The sequence below is a fragment of the Ictalurus furcatus genome, chromosome 29 (assembly GCF_023375685.1).
Source record: "Ictalurus furcatus strain D&B chromosome 29, Billie_1.0, whole genome shotgun sequence".
NCBI classification, from domain to species: Eukaryota; Metazoa; Chordata; class Actinopteri; order Siluriformes; family Ictaluridae; genus Ictalurus; species Ictalurus furcatus.
In genome coordinates this window covers 6,379,686-6,401,860 of record NC_071283.1, presented here as the reverse complement: position 1 = coordinate 6,401,860, position 22,175 = coordinate 6,379,686, and the positions used below count along the sequence as shown (strand labels likewise).

The following is a 22,175-nucleotide window of genomic DNA, read 5'->3' as shown; positions in this document are numbered from 1 at the left end:
ATTTCCTACTAAGTTTTGGCTTCTGTCTCTTCCTAATAACCCGTTCAGGAGTTTTTCTGATACCCCTTTTAGCAGAACAGCTGCTTGGTGACGATGTGCTCTGAAGAATTCCCTAAATACGTTACATTACACTAAAATTAAACTAAGGGATCCTGCATGATTTCTTTGGGAAGACTATGACAATAGTCATGAACAAGATAAGTCAGAGTACAAATAACAACAGTCCAACATAATAAGAAAAATGCCCTCATACTATAGCTCAATCATTATGAACAGTACTTTATTGACAAGAGTTTACATGTTTTATGAAATGGTGAAAGAAATACTTACAGAAAGTCCTGGTGGACCTGCATCTCCCTGTAAGAGAGAAATGTTTCAAGTTACATGAACACAGGGAAAATATTAATTCCTTAAATACATGCTTTAAAAGTGATGGCACCATGGAATTATGTCAAAAACATCTTAGCCTCTGAGTTTAGAAAAATATCCTAAATTAAATATTGGTTTTTAAGTTTTACTCTTTTTTTAAACCTTTCAGTCAATTTCTTAACCTACATTTCAGATCTTTCTGCCCCTGCAATTATCACATGGGCCAAGCTTCACATTATGACATGAAAAGTCAGCATATGTTTCTGCCACCTTGACATCTTCCTCTACGTGAAGAAACGTGTTTTTTTGTGAAAAGTAAAGGTGAAGGAACAGACTATAACCTATAATTAATATAACAGTAATTAGATATAATATATTATTATAATATGTTCCATATTAAACTTTTCTGCAGGTTGAATGCCAGTGATTCTGTTAAGAAGTAGAGCAGCTCTGCTTCTGTCCTGTAATGATATGTGAGAAGTCAACAGAACCCAGGCACACACACACACAGAGACACCATAAAAGCATTGTAAAGTTAATAAAAAATGTCAAGCCCTGAAGGGGACATTCTTGTGTTGCTGTCTTAAAGTGTAGTTTGTTAAAAATCTTATACAAAAAAGCTTGTGACAGAAATGGATTATAAACTCTTTGTAAACCTCAGTTCAGATATGATCACTCGGTTAGTTCTTCAGACTGGTGTCTTCTATAATTTCTCCTATGATAAATTTCACATACTGAGCAGCAAGTACAAATGAACAAGAGTTTTTCCCGTGTTTCAAGTTTGCTTCATACAGGGCAATATGCTCACATTACTGTATAATGGATTTATTTATGGAAAATTACAGTCATGAAGTTCTGTGAATATAAAGTGTGATGTGTAATAACTGTAATACATTATAATGGCCAGTTTAATCCTGCAAGATCAGGATATTTCTTCTAATGGACTCCCAATAAAGACACAACAACTTTTTTAAAAAATATTAACTAAAGCATCATCATTCTTTGATTGATAGCACTGATAGCACACTAGATAAATTTATGTACTTTGATACAAACACCACTCATACAGCTACAGTGGTGCTTGAAAGCTTGTGAATCCTTCAGAAGTCCTAAAAGTAGACAAATAGATCCCAAATAAACAAATGAGACAAAAATATTATATTTGATCATTTATTTATTAAGAAAAATGATCCAATATTACATATCTGTGAGTGGGAAAATTATGTAAACCTCAAGGATTAGCAGTTAATTTGAAGGTGAAATTAGAGTCAGGTGTTTTCAATCAATTGGATGACAATCAGGTGTGAGTAAGCACCCTGTTTTATTTAAAGAACACAACACACGTTTCGGAAAGTGTATAAAAAAAGGCACAAAGTAAGTCGAGTAACAAAATTAGGAATGCGTGGGAAACGGAGTTAGGAGTACAGATAAGTGAGGAGTGTTGGGAACGTGGTATAGGGAGGGTACAGTCTACCACTTCTTGTGCTCGTCTCGGACTTATACAGTTCAAAGTTTTAAACAGAGTCCATCTGTCCAAGTCGAGACTTTCTGTGATGTATCCTGACGTAGAGGACAAGTGTGATAAATGCCATGGCTCTCCCTGCCATCTTGGCCATATGTTTTTCTTCTGCCCTGATCTCCATGGTTTTTGGTCTGGTTTTTTTTTACCATCATGTCCACTATTCTTAGGGTAGATTTAAAGCCTTGCCCATTGATTGCTGTATTTGGGATTCCTGATGACTCAGTTCCATTGAGCCCGATACAAAAGGATGTTATTGCTTTCACATCCCTTATAGCAAGACGTTCCCTACTGTTGTCCCTAGGAAGTCTGCTAAATACCCATCTATCTCCCAGTGGCTAAAGGACGTGATGTTTTTTCTAAAACTCGAGAAAATAAGGTATACGATGAAGGGTTGTACGGACAAGTTTTTTTTTTATAAATGGCATCCCTTTATCGTATACTTTATGGAGTTACAGATACTTCCCACTTAAATTTTTGTGCCTGTTGTTGGGTCTTACAATATCTATATAACCAGCGATAGTTATTGGGTAGCCATGATGAGCCGGGGGGGCGGGGGGCGGGTTTACTTTTAATTTTGTTTTCCTTTGTTAGTATAAAAAGAAAAAAAACCTGTGAATGTTTACTGCTGTGTGTTGCTCAATTTGTTTTTTTTTTTGTTTGTTTGTTTGTTTTTTTCTTCTCAATGGAATATTTGGGAAAGGGAGGGGAGGAGAGAAGAAAAAAGGTGATGTTCAGCAGACATGTTTGGTAGACGTGTTCAGCAGAAATGTCCAGCAGAAATGTTCAGCAGAAATGTCCAGCAGAAATGTTCAGCAGAAATGTTCAGTTCAGCAGAAATGTTCAACAGAGATGTTCAGCAGAGATGTTTGGTAGACGTGTTCAGCAGAAATGTCCAGCAGAAATGTTCAGCAGAAATGTCCAGCAGAAATGTTCAGCAGAAATGTTTAGTTCAGCAGAAATGTTTAGTCCAGCAGAAATGTTCAGCAGAAATGTTCAGCAGAAATGTTCAGCTCAGCAGAAATGTTCAGCAGAAATGTTTAGTTCAGCAGAAATGTTCAGCAGAAATATTCAGCCGAAATGTTTAGTTCAGCAGAAAGGTTTAGTTCAGCAGAAATGTACAGCAGAAATGTTCAATAAAAAAAAAAGACACAAACAAAGGAGATTCCTGAGGATCTCAGAAAAAAAAGTTGCGGATGCTCATTGCAGAAGCCTATTGGACAAATGTTTTGTGGAAGGAAGAGACCAAAATAGATATTTGGTTTAAATGAGAAGTGTTATGCTTGGAGAAAGGAAAGCACTGAAACATGGTGGTGGCAGTATGATGGTTTGGTTCACATCTGGGCCAGGACAGCTTGCCATCATTGATGGAACAATGAATTCTGAATTATACTAGAAAATTCTAAAGGAAAATGTCAGGGGGGTATTCCAGAAAGTAGGGTTAACTTACCATCACAGACAGACAGATAGATAAGATAGAGAAGATATATAGATAGATAAGATAGATAGATAGATAGATCATTTATTTCACCTCAAAGAGGAAATTTGTTTCCACTGTGGATGCGTAGAAATAAAACAACAAACACAACAACACCATACATATTAACCATCAAAAACAATCACAGATATAGAGGGGAGAAGGGGACAAGAGAAAACATCATGATCATACAGCAAACGCCAGAGCATGAGATGGCATCACAATGGCTGATTTTCTATATTTAACGCTCGTATAGCTATAGGAATGAAGCTCCTACCATATCTGGCCTTTCTGCACATGGGAAGTCTATACCTGTGGTCAGAAGGAAGGGGGTTGAAATATTGATAAAGTGGGTGGTCTGGATCATTTAAAATTTGATGTGCCTTCCGGAGCGTATATGAAAGAACATAGTCCGATAAATTAGGGGTGGGAATACCAATAATTTTTCCTCGCTAAATTAGTTAAGTTTAAGAGTTTGTTCTTATTGGTAACTGTTAGCATATGGAAGAAACAAATGGCACCATACATAAGCACCGGCTCAATAATACTTCGATACAGAAGAAGAAGACTAGGCTGGACATACAGATGTTTAAGTTTACGAATAACTGTCAGTCTCTGTTGACAGCACTATCTAATAAATATCTAGAGTGTGCTGATTGAAGTTGAGATGTTTATCCAATTTAATGCCCAGATATCTGAAATGCTCCACTCATTCAACCATCTCTCCATTAATGATAATACTGAAAGGATGGGTCAGTGTTTTGGAAGAGCTAAACACCAGTTCCTTAGTCTTTGCGATATTAAGGTGGAAAAAGTTATCATCACACTATGTACTAAAATGTGCTATGGAGAGGTGATAGCCCAAAAAATAATCATTGTCCTTATTAAGCAATGCAAGAATGGCAGTATCATCTGCATATTTAAAGTACTGAGTGGTGGTGACTGGACTCTGACAGTCATTTGTATAGCAAATATAAAGAAGTGGACTAAGTACACACCCCTGAGGGGCGCCAGTGTTGAAACCAATAATGGGCGATAATGCATTGTCCACCTTTACCACTTGTGGTCTATTAGAAAGGAAATGATATATCCAGTGTACTAGGCAGAGCTAAAGTCAATGAAAAGAAGTCTGGCATAATTTACAGGAATATCCAGGTGTTGCAGTAGACAGTGCAAGAGACAAGCTACTGTATCCTCTGTACCTCTCTTCTGCTTATATGCAAATTGTAGGCAATTCAAAAAGGGTGAAACATATGGAAGCATAATTTTTTTCTGTTTTGAACCATTTTCTCAAAGCATTTCATTATGATCGAAGTTAATGATACTGGCCTGTAGTGATTTAACTCTGTTGGATGAGTTTTTTTGGGAACAGGAATAACAACTGAAGTACACAGTGATCAAAGGAAAAGTGAATGAAGAATGGGGATTAATTCCAGAGAGCAGTTTTTCAAGACCCGACCTGGAATTCCATCTGACCCAGGAGCCTTATTCAGTTTGCACCTTATAAGCTGGAAATAGACATCCTGCTTTGTTAGAAGGGACTCATAATCCAGCTCTTGAGAAGGCAAAGAATCCAAAAGGCTATCACACTCTGCTGAAAAATCAGAGGTATCAAAACGGGCATAGAAATGATTAAGATTATCAGCAAAGGTGGTGGGATCTGGTACAGAGACAGTCTGTTTAACAGCTTGTCCAGTAAGAGACCTGACTCGCTGAAAAGCCTGTTTGGTGTTCATATTTGCAAAGTCCTGCTCCAATTTGTTTTTATACTTATTTTTAGCCTTAAAGATTTCAGTTTTGATGTCCTGATGTATAATTTTGAGACCAGCAAAGTCCTTCTGCTTAAAGGCAAGTTTTCGCTTGTGGAAAAAATATTTTATCGATGAGTTGATCCATGCTTTTGAATGTTCTGATATGTCTTTACTGGTATCAAGGAATCCATGCAGAATTTAATGTAATCAGTAATAACTGAAGTCTGTTCATCAAGCTCTCCCTCAAAGACTTCCCAGTCTGTACACGCAAAGCAGCCTTCAAGGCATGCAATAAATTCGCACATTTAAAATCTGTATACCGTGTTTATATGTTTATGTAAAGCTGCTTTAAGACAATGTCCATTGTAAAAAGCGCTATACAAATAAAATTGAATTGAATTGTATTGAATAGCATCCTCCAACCATTGAGGGATGCTGTGTATTACCGGCCTGCATTGTTTCAGCTGTTGTTTGTAAACAGGAAGTAACAGTAAGGAAGTAACATTATGATCCGCTAATCCTAGCAGTGACAGCGCTCTAGCTTTATAGGCTTATGGGATATTACTGTAACACAAATCTATAGTTTTATTAAATCTTGTTGGTACATCTATATATTGATTGAAGGCTGGCAATGAGTAATTAAGTCGACAGCTGTTGAAATCACCAAGAGGTAGTACTGGAGCATCCGGGTATTTGCTGAGCATAGCCTGTGTATTATATTCTGGTCAGCCACTGCCTTGACGTTAGCACTTGGTGGAACATAAACACAGCTAAGCACAACAGTCGAAAACTCCCTGGGGAGGTAAGGCACGTGCGGAAAGGGTGAGCAACTCCAGGTCCGGATTACAAGTCTTCCCGTGTACTTTGATGTTAGTACACCACCACGAGGTGATTACATACATACCCCACCTCCCTGCCCTTTCCCCGAATTACTGGTTCTGTCAGCCCGAAAGATCTCAAAACCGTCCAGGCTAACTTCGGTATCTGGGACAGACTCATCCAGCCAGGACTCGGTCAAAGTGAGAACACATGCCTCCCTGAACGATACATCTGTGAGACATTTCACATGCAACAAGTAAAATGCAAAATAATTGATCTTGCAAGGTTTCTTTTTTCTCAGCACTTTTCAAAACAAAGTTATGCAAATTAGTTTTTTCCTACAGTTTCCAAACACTTGCCTTTGTTTTGACTCTTCTTCACTGTCCAATTCTATAAATTTTGGTGTAGTTCATGCAACACTGCCCCTTCAGGATATGCTCATGTTACGTGCAAGTATAAATACTTCACAGTGTCCGTACACGATGTTCTGACGTGCTCACAGATAAACACTTGCATAAGTATAAATCAGCCCTGTGTGTGAGTGTGCGTGTATGTACAGGACAATACAGTCCTACTCGCTAGGTGACTCACTTTTTCACCTTTCAGTCCAGGTTGGCCCTCAGGTCCTGGGTCTCCTTTCAAACCCTGAGTGAAAAAAACAATAAACAAATTCAGTTTTGTCTTAAGTTTTTTCAAGGCAACCAAGGCCTGTCTTGCTTCAATAGTATTCCTTATGATGCTTTATTACACAGGTGGACATTTTTATTTCAGTTTATTTGGTGGTTTAATTAATATTACTGAATATTACTTACTCTCAGTCATTTTATACACAGAATGCATTCTTTTACAAAGGTCACCACATCACACTGTACACTGTTCATGGTTATTAAAGCTGGGTGATTTGAAATGGTTTATGATACGTACAATGCAGGCTAAGTCTACATCACTGATAGATCTTGAAATTGAAATTTGCTATTGAAAAATCTACAAGCTGCTGATTTGTATCACATTGGAACAATTCGCCAAACAAGTGAGCAACAAGCCCTTTGTATTTCAATCCATCATAAAAGCCTTCAAAATCACACAAACCAGTAGTTTAAAACATATAGTAACTCTATTTTTTTGTGATGTAGCACTTAATCGTTGTAAATGTTATAATAGGATTCCCATTTGCAAATTGTGTGCCAGTCATCTCCCTCTTCAGGGTCTTTATGGCACACATACACTACCAGAGAAAAGTTTAGACACACCTTTTCATAGAACGGTTTCCATCATTTTATTATTTTCTACTATTTTAGAATAACATTGAGGACACTGGGCCTTGTTTATCAGGGACAAACCACTACTACTGAGCAACCACTACTGGAGACATTGCTGGCACCTAGTGGAGAAAGTTATACACTATAGTTTATTTGAAATGTGCACTACCCCCCCCCCCCACCCCCACTCTCTCTGCGAGTGTTCCTTCTGCACAATTTTCCCTGATGGAATCAGACTTCTGCCCCTATGCGTACAGTTATCATGAAGTCTAATCACTGTATTTCACCTCCCTCCTGCACCCCAACCCAAGCTATCTCGCTCTCTGCTTCTTGCACTATATAAATAAAAACCCTTCTGGGGATCAACTTGTCCATGTGTTTGCATCCTCACTATGTCAGTAACTACTATCACATTACATAGTTAGGCTTCTGAATGAAACTATTTTTAACTACTATTACCACCATTAATGATGAATTATATAATTCACAAATTGGTGCCTCAAACTCTGTTTAATTCACTTTCCATGTTTGCAGCCAGAGAAGGAACTAATTTACCATAATAACACTGACATCTAAAGAACTGATGAACTGCTTGACTGAAAATATTCAGATGAGAATGAGAATTTGAGCATTTATTTACTATAGCCTCAGAGTGATATTCTAGGCAAGAGGCATTAGATCTTATTTATAAAGGGCCAGCATGGCTGCAGCTTTTCCTTCCAGACAAGCAAGATCCACACCTGATGGACAATTGAAGGCAAAGATCAAGTGAATAAGCAGGTGTGAAATCAGGTGTGGTCTCTACTTGGCTGTAATGAAACTGTAGCCACACTGGCCCTTTGCAGATAAGATTAGACACATCCACTCTTGGCACATGTTTTGAAACTAAAAATATAACTAGAATGGAAAACCAGAAAGAAAAGAAACCAGAAAGAAAAGAAAAACAAAAAAGAAAAGAAACAAAAGCTTAAATTTATTTATTAGCATGGAAAATATAATATATTGACAGAAGAAGTAAACTCTGTTCCTATCAACTGATTTAATAAATAATATTGCCCGTAAGATTAATTTCCCACATTACAGGTTACTTTTTTGCAGATTTTAGACCTAGGCCTATTTTCACTAATTGTTAGTTTGAACTGAAGTGATAATTGTGGTGGACAGGTTATTTCATTAGTAAGTCAGTCAATAATTACGTTTCATAAACAAGTCTGTCATGAATTGTTCAGTACTTTATTTTGCTACCTTATATTACTAACCTTATATCAGGGGTTATATGACTACTAATATTTAACTGTCCACCAGTAATTCTAAAAAGTAGTTGACTAGTCTTTATCCATAGTTAAGGCAAAAATTGTTTCAGGACATCGCTATTTATAGGCTGTTTTTCTTTTGCAGAAAATAACATGCCAAACTTATCCAATATTATATACCTGTGAATGGAAGAAGTATGTGAACCTCAAGGATTAGCAGTTAATTTGAACGTGAAATTAGAGTCAGGTGTTTTCAATCAATGGGATGACAATTCAGTGCGAGTGAGCGCCCTGTTTTATTTAAAGAACAGGGATCTATCAAAGTCTGATCTTCATGACACATGTTTCGAGAAGTGTATCAATGCACAAACAAAGGAGATTTCTGAGGACTTCAGGAAAAGACTTATTGATGCTTATCATGCTGGAAAAGGTTATAAAACTGTCTCTAATGAGTTTGGACTCCACCAATCTACAGTCAATCAGATTGTGTTCAGATGGTGGAAATTCAAGACCACTGGAACCCTTTCCAGGAGTGGTCAACTAACAAAGATCAATCCAAGAGCAAGACGTGTAATAGTCCATGAGTTCACAAAGAAACCTAACTAACTAACTAAGGGCGTCATGCACATTGGCTAATGTTAATATTTATAAGTCCACCATCAGGAGAACACTGAATAACAACTTAAGCATGGTAAGGTTGCAAGGAGAAAGCCACTGCTCTCCAAAATGAACATTGCTACCCTTCTGCAGTTTAATAAAGATCACATGGACAAGCCAGAAGGCTATTCAAAAAAATATTATGTTGATGGATGAGATCAAAATAGAGCTTTCTTGTTTAATGTAAGAAAGGAAAACGCTGCATTCCAGCGCAATAACTTTACCCCATTTGTGAAACATGGTGGTGGTAGTATCATGGTTTGGGCCTGTTTTGCTGCATCTGGGCCAGGACGACTTGCCATCATTGATAGAACAATGAATTCTGAATTATACCAGCAAATTCTAAAGGAAAATATCAGGACATCTGTCTCTGAACTGAATCTCAAGAGAAAGTGGGTCATGCAGCAAGACACCGACTCTTAGAACACAAGTCGTTCTACCAAAGAATGGTTAAAGAAGAATAAAGTTAATGTTTTGAAATGGCCAAGTCAAAGTCCTGATCTTAATCCAATAGAAATGTTGTGGAAAGACCTGAAGCAAGCAGTTCATGTGAGGAAACACAACAACTTCCCAGAAATGAAGCTGTTCTGTACTGAGGACCTAAAATTCCTCCAAGCCGATGTGCAGGACTGATCAACAGTTACCTGAAATGTTTAGTTGAAGTTATTGCTGCACATGGGGGTGACACCAGATACTGAAAGCAAAGGTTCACATACTTTTGCCACTCACAGATATGTAATGTTGAATCATTTTCCTCAATAAATAAATGACCAAGTAAACTATTTTGGTCTCATTTGTTTATTTGGGTTCTATATATCTACTTTTAGGACTTCTGTGAAAATCTGATGATGTTTTAGGTTATATTTATGGTTAAATATAGGAAATTCTAAGCACCACTCTAACTGTAGAATTGACTTCATTTAGTGTGAAATATTTTCAGAGTAAGAATTAGAGTACATTTAGCGGCTTTGTGCTCTGCTGTTTATTTCTACCGCCTAACACGTCAACACCTCACCACAGAGGCAACTAGTGTAACTAATGTATTAGTCAACTAAACTGACTGTACTTGTACATACATTTCATTGTGTGTGTAAGCTTATAGAAGTACTGACAATGTCATGTAGCCTTCAGGAGTGGGTACCTCCATCAATAAGATGAGATGGACAGTTGTACATAAGGAAAAATTAAAGTAATAAGAACTAAAATTAAGTAAAGAAGCCAAATTACTCTGTGTGATCAGTCCAGAAGCACATCTGAACAGTCCAACAGAACCTGAAATATAATTACCTAAATTGAGAAAGACAATCCTGCATGACTTGGGAATTGTGAGGATAGAAAGGGAAAATTTCTGGTGAAATTTAGTTGGAGACTGGTTGTAAATGATATCTGGCTGTATATTGCTGATATTCAGAGAATCTCATTGTCAGCCAATTATGGCTCAAAAGTCTGACAGTAGCAAGATTCAATGGTAGAAAGAAAGGCAATTAGATTTGAGTTTATCCCTGCACTAAGACAAGAGAAACAAGGGATCAATGATTTATGAGACAGAAAGCAGCTTTCTTTAAGTTTCAGTCCTTCTATCCCTATGGCTATTGAAGCATATCACCGAAAGCACTAAAAGATCAGAAGGTTACAAAATGGACTCAAAATGGACTTAATCTTACATCTAGTCCAGGTGTTCCCATGGGACCATGTTCTCCTGCAGCTCCTTTTTCACCCTGGAAAAATAAAAAATTGAAATTCAGTAATTAGAAAATACTTTTTGTTTATCTTTGTGTCCCATTATGTTTTAGTTAGGGGATTGTACCAAAACAATATGTCATTAGGCAAGGCTGTTTAAAAATGGGATTTTTTTTGTCACTAAGGCAATGTAAGCCAGTGGTTCTTAAACTGCACAGATGCCCTTGGCACAGATTTTTAAATGAACATCGTCAAACTATTCAATGAGCCATGTATTTGGCTCATTATTTAAATTTACGCAATAATATTTTGGCTTTTCATTGAAGCTTTCTATTCTTGACGTTCCATCGACTCATTAGGTAAAACCTGATACTTATTTGTTTATGAGCTGGTACAGTTTGGATGAATTCAATTCTAGTAACCAGTCAAATGGGATAATAGTCATAAATTCAGTAAATATAACTCTGGGGGAAAAAAACATACCCCCACTTTGAGAGCCAGTGATATATGAAATACAGTGCCCTCCACTAATATTGGCACCCTTGGTAAATATGAGCAAAGAAGGCTGTGAAAATTGTCTTTATTGTTTAACCTTTTGATATTTTTTCAAAATATTGACAAAAAGACTCTACTTTCATGGATATCAAACACAACACAGGTTTATTAAAAAAAAAATAAATAAAAACTGTTAAATATAGGTGTGCAACAATTATTAGCAACCCTATGAATTCATATGAGAAAATATATTTGAAATATATTCCCATTGATATGTAATATTGTTTTAGTACACCTGGTTGACTAGGAACAGGAAACTGTTAAACCATGACTTCCTGTTTCCCAGGAGTATAAGGACATAGGCCAAATTCCCTTAGTCATTCATAAAAATGGATTAGACCAAGGAATATAGCTATGATGTGCGGCAAAAGGTTGTTGAGCTTCACAAAATGGAAGTGGCTATAAAAAAAAAATAGCACAAGCATTGAAAATGCCCATTTCCACCATCAGGAAAATAATTTTTCTAGTTCCAGTGAATTGGAAATGTTATGAATCAACCTGGAACTGGATGTGCGTCTATATTGTTTCAACACACTGTGAAGTGGTTGGTTTGAGTGGCCAAAAAATCTCCAAGTATCACAGCTGGAGAACTGCAGAAGTTAGTTGCATCTTGGGGCCAGAAAATCTCCAAAACTACAATCGAAAGTCACCTACATCACCACCAAATACATCAAGTTGTTTTGAAGGGTTTTAAGAAAAAAGCCTCTACTCTCATCGAAAAACAAACACAAGTGTCTTCAGTTTGCCAGACACTACTGGAACTTCAAATGGGATTGGGTTCTTGGACAGATGAAACCAAAATAGCGCTTTTTGGCAATAAACACCAGATGTGGTTTTGGTGCACACAGAGAGGTAGCCATATGGAAAAGTAACTCATGCCCACAGTTAAATATGGTGGTGGCTCTAATGTTTTGGGGCTGTTTTTCTGCCAGAGGACCTGGACAGTTTGTTAGCATACATGGCATAATGGACACTATCAAATATCAACACATATTAAATGAAAACCTGACTGCCTCTGCCAGAAAGCTAAAACGGGCCATGGTTGGATCTTCCAGCAGGACAATGATACAAATCATACATCAAAATCAACACAAAAATGGTTTACTGACAATAAAAATCAAGGTCCTGCCATGTCCCCTTACTTGAAACCCATAGAAAAACTGTGGGGTGAACTGAAGAGGAGAGTCCAGCGTGCCCCTCGAAATTTGAAGGATCTGGAGAGATTCTGTATGGAGGAATGGTCTCAGATCCCTTGCCATGTATTCTCCAACCTCATCAGGCATTATAGGAGAAGACTCAGAGCTGTTATCTTGGCAAAGGAAGGTAACACAAAGTATTGACTAAAAGGGTGCCAATAATTGTTGCATACCTATATTTAAGATAGTTTTTTGATAAACCTGTGTTTTGTTTGCAATTGCTTGACATCAATGAGAGCAGAGTATTTTTGTGATTTTTTTAAAACAAAGATCAAAATGTTAAACAATAAAGACAATTTTTCACAGCCTTCTTTGCTCATATTTACCAAGGGTGCCAATATTAGTGAAGGGCACTGTAAGCTCTCATTAAAGACATACATAAATGATTCAGTTTCTCTATAGTCCTACACAAGTAGCTAACTCAAACTAATAGTAACTTAATTTTGCTCACAAGACAGTACTCTTTGTTAGCTTCTACTACTAGAATTACAGTAGTACTGCACTTATATAGCGCTTTTTTAACCTTAGTGGTCCTACAAAGTGCTTTACACTGGTTCTCATTCATCCATTCACACACCAATGGTAGCAGAGCTGCCATGTAAGGCACTAGCTTGCCATCAGGAGCAACTTGGGGTTCAGTGTCTTGTCCAAGGACACTTCAGCATGTGGAGTCATACGGGCCGGGAATTGAACCACCAACCCTATGATTAGTGGAGAAGCCGCTCTACCACCTGAGCCACAACTGCTGACTTTCTTGGGGAAAACCCAAGAAAGTTAACTATTATTGTTGGGGAAACACTTCAACTGGATGATGGAAAAGATATTCCTAGAAACATCAACACATTCTTCTCTTTTATCATCTGTCTCCATGCCTCCAAATTGTATCTCTTGATGTCTCCAGTCTGCTCTGCCTCTGTGCCTCAGTTTCTGATTTCTCCAGGTCATTCCATCTCAAGTAGTTCAATAATTGCAAAGTTGGTTGCTTGACTGTTTTTAATTTTTCAAATTTTACAGAAATAAGTCCTCTATAGTAGCATTCTTCTGTAAAAATTGTGAGTTTGATGTTGGAGGTAAACTCTGCAGGACAGTGGATGTCGAGAGCCAGATTTCAAAAATCAGCCTGCTCTATCATGTTGGTACTGGTGTACAGTTGGTATATATTAAAAGATTTTACCCAAATATGGAATTACAGTGTTCAGTTGGGTGTTTTACAAATGAACAGTGTCATAAAAGGTGGTTGAGCTTCCGTTGATGACCGTGGCTATCTCTCTACGCCCAAGCCAGGCTGGGGATTTAGTGTCATCTCTATGTGGTGTGGAAGAGACTGTATCACATCTTTACCCCAGAGAACACACCGAGCATCCTCTTTATGGTCCTGCAAGAGATGACACACAAGGGAACTTTGGAACACTTAGGGACCTCTGGTCTGGGTACCCAGGACCCCCTCCCGGACTCAGTACACACTTTGGGAGCCGTGCATTAAGGGGGGGGGAGAGTTCTGTCATGATATCCTGGAAGCGACTCCGGACTACAGTTCCCACCAGCCACTACACCACACCATAATTGTCACATGACCACCTGCACCTGAATCTGATTCATGTATGTATGTATATATGTATATATGTGTGTATATATATGTATGTATATATATATAATGTATATATAGCCACAGGTTTGCACTGCATGGGTTGTCTTGCATTTGTTTTTTGTTGCCATCTTTCTGTTTTTATCATGGTCTCTGTTTAATGTTTATTCTTTGCCCTTAGAATTTTGCCACAAGGTCATAGTCTCTTTTTGTGTTTTGGTCTTTACTAAACCTAAAAATCTGCACTTGCATTTGTCTCTGCCTCCAAACTGCAACAAGGTGCTCACACTACAGCTGAGTGCATACTACAAAATTTATCCCCAATTTCACTGTCACAAACTAATGTAGAGAATCGATAACCCCCGCACCCCTCAGAGACAAACTGCTGATTGCTTCAATGGAAAATGCTCCTGTAGAGTGAGTGGTTCAGCAATGCAATTTTCTCAGTCTGTAAGCAGTCACAATGCACCTCTACAACAAGTAGCAAGATTGGCAGTGAGAAACAGCCAATGAGAGCTGGAGATGAAATAAAATTCATCTGCTGATCCCTGAATGCAGTTTATGCATAAGAGGGTGAGGACAAAACATTGCATATTGCACATATACAAACAATTTGGAATGGCATACCATGTTAGGAAAAATAGAAACAGCAAAAATAAAAACAAACATTCCTGGCAACATAAAGTATAAAAATAGCTATTTTTTTGCACTATACCTCCAGGCTTTGCAGAACAGACAATCTTCACTGCCCGTATCCCCTCAACCAATAATTCCTCCACATTTTCTCTTATTTCTGTTTTTTTCTCGTTTCTATACAAATTAGTGCAGAAAAAAACACCTCAGCCAAAGTTGCAAAGTCTCATTATAGACAGCCCTCATGTTTACTTTCGTGAAAACGTAGGATTGGGGGAACAGATGCCCTTCACCTTAGGTCTCTCCAGGTGAAAGGTTGTGTAGTGTGTGAGCCTTGTCTGTGATCACTTGTGCAGCGTATACACGCAGACATCCACAAAACAATAGATCGCAAGTGCTTAAGTCATGTCATGTGAGCAGTACAACGATTCTGAGATTCTGAAAGTTGTGCACCAATCAACTTCAAGTTTCATTGCTGATAATGAGCGGTCACAGTCAACACCAGAGCATGCAGCAATTTGACACCAGGCTCAGTGTGTCTAAATTAAGTTCTAAAATTTTAATAAACAAATTATAAACAAGTTCATATCGCCAGTATGCACAAGGAATTTGGCACAACTGTACAAAAGGATGTAAATCCAAAATATTCTAAATTACTCTGCTCATGAATGACCAGACTTGTTTGCATAAAGAAATGCCCCCAAATTACAATATGGTAAACAACTTCCTTTTAAAAGGAAGTTTCCTTGTATTTGCTTGTATTTTTGCGGGTTTGCCCTTTGCTTGTATTTTCTCATTTGTAAGTCGCTTTGGATAAAAGTGTCTGCTAAATGAATAAATGTAAATGTAAAAAGCCCGGTAGCCTGCTCATGGCACTTGCTTGTTGGAAATGACATGGAGCAGGTCAAAAAGACTAGGAAGAGGAACTATTGTTGCACAAATCTTATATGATACAATGGTGCTTGCAAGTTTGCGAACCCTTTAGAAGTTTCTATATTTTTGCATAAATATGATGTAATCATCATTAGATTTTAACACAAGTCCTAAATGTAGACAAAGATAACCCAATTAAACAAATGAGACAAAAATATTATACTTGGACCTTTATTTATTGAGGAAAATTATCCAGTATTTCATATCTGTAAGTGGCAAAAGTATGTAAACTTTGATTTCAGCATCTGGTGTGACCCCCTTGTGCAGCAATAACTGCAACTAAGCATTTCCGGTAACTGTTGATTAAAATACTGCACATCAGCTTGGAGTAATTTTAGCCCATTCCTCAGTAGAGAACAGCTTCAACTCTGGGATGTTGGTGAGTTTCCTCACATGAACTGCTTGCTTCAGGTCCACCAACACCATTTCTACTGAATTCAGGTCGAGATTTTGACTTGGCCATCCCAAAACATTAACTTTATTCTTCTTTAAACATTCTTTGGTAGAATGACTTTTGTGCTTAGAGTCTTTGACCCACTTTCTCTTGAGATTCAGTTCATGGACAGATGCCATGACCTTTTCCTCTAGAATTCGCTGGTATAAGTCAGATTTCATTGTTCCATCCATGATGGCAAGCTGTCCTGGCCCAGATGCAGCAAAACAAGCCCAAATCATGATACTGCCACCACCATGTTTCAGACATGGTATAGTATGCTTATGCTGGAAAGCAGTGTTTTCCTTTCTCCAAACATAACGCTTCTCATTTAAACTAAAAAGTTCTATTTTGGTCTCATCCGTCCACAAAACATGTTTCTATTAGCCTTCTGACTTGTGATCTTTAGCAAATGCAGGCAGGCAGCAATGTTCTTTTAGTAGAGCAGTGGCTTTCTCCTTGCAACCCTGCCACACACACCATTGTTGTTCAGCATTTTCCTCATGGTGGACTCATGAGCATTAACATTAGCAGATGTGAGAGAGCCTTTTAGTTAATTAGAAGTTACCCTGGGTTCCTTTGCGACCTCGTGGACTATTACACGTCTTGATCTTGGCGTGATCTTTGTTGGTCGACCACTCCTGGGGACGGTAACAATGGTCTTGAATATCCTCCACAATCTGTCTAACTGTGGATTGGTGAAGTCTGAACTCTTTTTAGAAGGTTTTGTATAGAGATGCACTTATACAAATTTCTCAGCTGATACAGATAACAGACTATTCAGAGTGATATCAGCCGATACCGATAGTTCTGCCTTTTATGTCTTCTTTTAAATTAATAATAATTAATTCCACAATTCTGAAAGAAATGCAGATAAAAACTTTATTCTCTCCATTTCTACAAGTTGTTTCACAGTAACTGGTCTCATAAACCAAACACACATTTCTCAAATATACCTTTTTGTCAACTCATCTTCATTTAAATCTTTCAGCGGTGTACTGGCCATTTAATTCAGCACGAGCAGCTGGAGCAGCGCGGCAATAAATAAAATTAGACTCGTCAAAATTCCTGCCGAAACTCCCGCTTTGCTGCTGCAGCGTCCGGTGTAAAATTTTAGCAGTGCAGAGATTACAGACATTACAAACTGCAGTTTTGTCATCATTCCACACAAGAGACATCTTTACACACAGCACGGAATCGATGTGTTTTCCCGCCCTCTTTTGATTGACATGGATATTGATTGACATTGGATATAATTGGCCCTGATCATTGGATGTTTTTAAACTATCGGCCGATGGCCAGTAGCGTGCAAAATTGCCTTTGTGATAGATTTGCGATAATCTATATCGGCCGATACATTGGTGCATCTCTAGTTTTATAACCTTTTCCAGTCTGATGAGGACCTCTTTTTCTGAGGTACTCAGAAATCTCCTTTGTTCATTCACTTTCACAAACGTGTTGTGAATATCAGACTTTAAATAAAAAATTTATATTTATTATTTTTAGAATTAATTTGCATTTCCGATGCCTTGTACAGAAACCTGCCAATCAGTGTTTTTGGGTAAGAGTATACTACGGGGCGTGTTTGTATTTGGAAGTGACATCAGTCACAACTGACCATATTGTACAGTGGTAAAGTTGGTTTTATTTTGGGACATTCACTGCACATTCAAGATTCTCTCTTCTATTTCTGAAGAAAGAGAATCTTGACTGTGTAGTGAATGTCCAATATAAAAAAAAGATTACAAATTATTTACAACTTTTTTGTCAGTTTATAACAGTGATTTGTGGTGAAGTGAAGTGGTGGGTCTTTGTGGGTATTTCCCCTTTCAAGTAAAATGGTGAATGGTCTTGTATGAGTGGACAAACCTTACTATAATGCTTTTAGCAAGGGCCAAAAAAATGAAAAAAATTACATTATTGTTGTTACAGTGTAATGATTTTCACTGCCAAAAACTTCACTATTTAACAGATTAAGGAATATCACATTTCTAGCTTGGTTACTAGATGGCATGACAAAAATCCGTAAAGTTAAAAATGAAAACATTAATTTGCCATGAACATTGTGTGAAAATAACCTTTTCATCTACATGTCAAAATACAGGGGCATATTCAGACCTCACTATTGAAGTATTTTTTGAACATAAGCTGTCAACTGCTAATACTAACCAAAGGGTTCCCAAACTTTTTTGGGCAAACAACCCCAAATGTACTTTATGAATTTTCTGCAACTCTGTAATTATGTTAGTAACATATGTACAGTATGTGTAACATATGCAAGGTTAGGAGGGTTACTTTAAAAATGTATTCCCTTACAGTTACAAATTACTTCATAAAAAATGTAATCAGAAACGTAATCCAAGTATCACAATATGAAATTAAGGTAATCTGATTATTTTTGGATTACTTCAAGGTCACATGTAAATAAAGTCAAGAGAAAAGCAATATGATCTAAAATACTTTTATTTAGAGCTTATTTTCGAGCTTAAAACATGTTCAATGTTTGGATTTATTTTAATAAAATGAATGAATAAATAAATAAAAGATCACTGTCCCTGATGCGGTTAACATCACGTTACGACTAAAATATGAAGGAAATTCACGCTGGGATGGTGTGATACAGCCTGATGCTCAGCAGAGGAGCTGTTTATACTTGAAGCATGACTTTCTGTGTGCATGCAGAAGCAGTGGAAACACGAGCAGCATTGCTCACGTACTCGCTGTGCATCTTATGTACATCCAGAAGATTTAAAAGTGACATTCAAAAGATGGCAATTCAGAACCAAAACATCTCTGTCCATCATGTTTCCAAGTTGAACTGTAAAATATTTAGTGATTTTATGCACAGCAATATTAAACACACTATCTCTTTTAAAACTTTTCACTGTTGTTTTGACTGTTGTCATGGGCTGCATTTTAAATAAAAACTCTGACCCTATATTCAAAAGTATTTACTTATCTAGTAAATCCAGAAGACTGGTAAGCAAAACAGACCTTTCGGTTGGTTTGAAGGCTACATGAGAGGTTTTTAAAATTCAAATATTAACTATAATAGGAAAACCAATTAGTGTTAGTATTCAATGACAGTCTGGAATAGTACATAAGTACGTGATTTGAGACACAATGCTAGTTTGTTTATTGGAGGTCAATGGTCAGGGAACTTTTTTTTTATTTTTTATGCTTACTATCCATTTTTTTTGCTGAACTATGCCAGAGCGGCATGTCATTGCCTGAACGTTACTCTCACTAACATTTCAAAGTATTAGATTACAAAATCCGTCTTTGATATTTATATTTATTTTAATAAATATATTATATAATTTTGTGATAAATATATAATAAATAAATATAATATTTATTTATAATATAATATAATAATAAATAATAATAATAATAATAATAATAACAATAACAATAATAAATCATTAAATAAATGAATGAAACAAAAGAGGAGATTTCTCTCATGACCCCATTTGGAAATCAAGTGACCCACCCTTACTTTGTCCTAACTTTTTTTTTAGAACTTTGTTCATGTGCTATGTGCTTTCACAGATAGGAATCAACTTTTCACACATGAAATCATTAACAGTTATCAATTCCCATATAATCCCAAGGAGAAGTAATGTGGATCTACTTACGAACCTTTTCACCATCAATTCCTTGCTCTCCAGCTGACCCAGGCTCACCCTAGACAACATGACAGAAAACATCTGAAATTTTACATCCTTGTACTACTTCGGGCATTATTAGATTCACCAGTGTACTGGAGTTCTATCATATCATGTCATCCTTGCCCAGTTCTAGTTGTTTGAGCAGGTTTTTATAGATTATAACCATGTTATGATGCCAATCAAGTAAAGCTATGTTTAGAATTAATGCTTCGTGTTGCTAGATTTGAACACTTCATCCAGCCAGGCACCACAGTAGAGGTGCAGCAGGTACTGTTTCTGCTTCACAGAACTTCCAGGGTCCCAGATTCAATCCTGAGTTCAGATCCCTGCCTGTGTGGGGTTTTTTATGTTATCCCTGTGTCTAGTTGGGCTTTGTGCAGGTGCTCTGGTTTCCTCCCATCTCACAAAAACTGGCTGCTCTAAACTGCCTCTAGGAGGGAATGAGTGTGTTAATGTGTGTGTCTGCAGGGTACCCTGCAATGGACTGGTGTTTCATCCATGGCATATCCCTGCTTGTTCCCAGTGATCCTAGGACAGGATCCAAATCCACAGCAATCATGAACAGGATAAAGTGGTTATTAAAGATGCATGGCTGGATAAATGAATGAAATATTTAATTCTATCATATTATGTTTTTTGGTAAATAAATTACATCAGTAATTGCTCTCCAAGTGAATCCTCCCAGCAGTAATGCTCTTCTAGTTTACTTAGCTCAGACTTGGAACAGACCAGTGAAAACCCCCTTCTACATTTCAATATTGTTCTCATTAACTGCTCCTAACTAAACAATGTAAAAGATTATGTCTTTGAAGTACTGAAGTCTCAAAAAATTTTGACAATACTAACATTAATTATTGATTATTCTGACATTATTAATGTGTTGTGGGAGGGGACCACTTTACAAATTTTTTGTTTCACTGGAAGAAGAAAAAAATGCTACACATTTGATATGCCAAACAAACAAAAAAATGCTGGGTGCAATGTGTTGACCCACTTTTGAAGTGCAGCATGACAGTTTGTCATTTGTATACACACAACAGTTTCACATTTACTCCAGGCTATTTCAGTATGCAATGTAAGCCAGTTTCGCCATTAGACTTCAAAATGTTATTTGGTGGCTTTGGTAACATGCCAAGGCTCTTTGGACCCGCAAATGATACTCACCTTATTCCCCGGATGACCGTCTAAGCCAGGCATGCCAGCAATGCCCATGTCACCCTGAAAAAAAAAAAATTAGTCTTAATGAATGACCCACAAAACACAACCATAGACAATTTCCCTTCAAAGCACAGTCCCAAATATCATAATAAATTTTGCTATTTGCAGTCTGGATTAATGAACATCACACCTGCTGTTATGAGTATTAACTGCATATTTATAACTCATAAGTGCTTAGAATATCTCAATCCAACAGACTGGAAATACGGTCATGTGAAAAAATAAGTACACCCCATGGAAATTGTTGGCACTTTTTTTTATATATATATATATATTTGGACAAGCAAACATATGATCATCTTTGAAACAGTGCCTTTTAATGAAGTTGATACACTTGAAAAAAACTACAAGTACAATTAGCTTTTTCAATCACGTAAGTACACTTTTGGCCTCAGAAGCTAGTATTGCCACCTTTAGTAGAAATAACCTCTTGTAGGCATTTTGCAGAATTGTGTACCAGGCTTGCTGGAATTTTTTTACCACTTTTCCATGCAATATTTTTTCAGTTGCAAGATGTTTGAGGGTTTTCTTGCATGTACTGCCTGTTTCAAATCCACCTACAACATTTCAATGGGATTCAAATCTGAGCTTTGACTAGGCCATTCCATAACCCTCCATTTCTTCTTTTTGAGCAATTCCTTGCTGGATTTGCTAGTGTGTTTAAGATCATAATCCTGTTGAAAGGTCCACTTTCGGTTCAACTTCAACTTTCGGACAGATGGCCTCACATTATTTTCAAGCACTCTTTGATATGATGCAGAATTCATAGTTGACTCAATGAATGCAAGCTGTTCAGTCCCTGAGGCAGCAAAGCAACCCCAAACCCTCATTTCCACCACCGTGCTTCACAGTTGGCATGAGGTGCTTCTCCTGAAAAGCTGTCTTTGTTCTGTGCCAAACATGTCTGCTGTTACTGTGGCCAAACAAGTCTATCTTTGATTTGTCTGTCCAGAGGACATTATTCCAAAAGGCCTGGTCTTTGCCTATATGCTCATTGGCAAACTGTAGTCTTGCAAAGACTTTTTCCTGGAACACCTCCCATGCAGGTCAAATTTGTGCAATCTCTTTCTGATTGTAGAAGCAAGACACCAACAGTTGCAAGACTTATTAGCAGATCCTGTGATGAAATTATGGGTTTCTTGGAGACTTCTTTTTGCATCAGACGGC

At 37.3% G+C, this 22,175-nt stretch overlaps 1 protein-coding gene across 6 annotated transcripts in view; it reads right to left on the bottom strand.

Annotated features, from left to right (window-relative positions):
- Positions 1-22,175, bottom strand: part of LOC128604273 (collagen alpha-1(XIX) chain-like) — a 250,103-nt gene that overhangs the window by 177,668 nt on the left and 50,260 nt on the right. For all 6 annotated transcript variants that reach the window (XR_008385160.1, XM_053619275.1, XM_053619277.1 and 3 more), the window contains 5 exons: positions 20,955-21,008; positions 19,762-19,806; positions 10,769-10,822; positions 6,527-6,580; positions 331-357 (listed from right to left, as the gene is read on the bottom strand). Coding sequence is in view for 5 of the 6 variants with exons in the window: in XM_053619275.1 (XP_053475250.1) it covers positions 331-357; positions 6,527-6,580; positions 10,769-10,822; positions 19,762-19,806; positions 20,955-21,008 (234 nt within the window). In the remaining variant the exon portion in view is untranslated. The remainder of the gene's footprint in view (positions 1-330; positions 358-6,526; positions 6,581-10,768; positions 10,823-19,761; positions 19,807-20,954; positions 21,009-22,175) is intronic.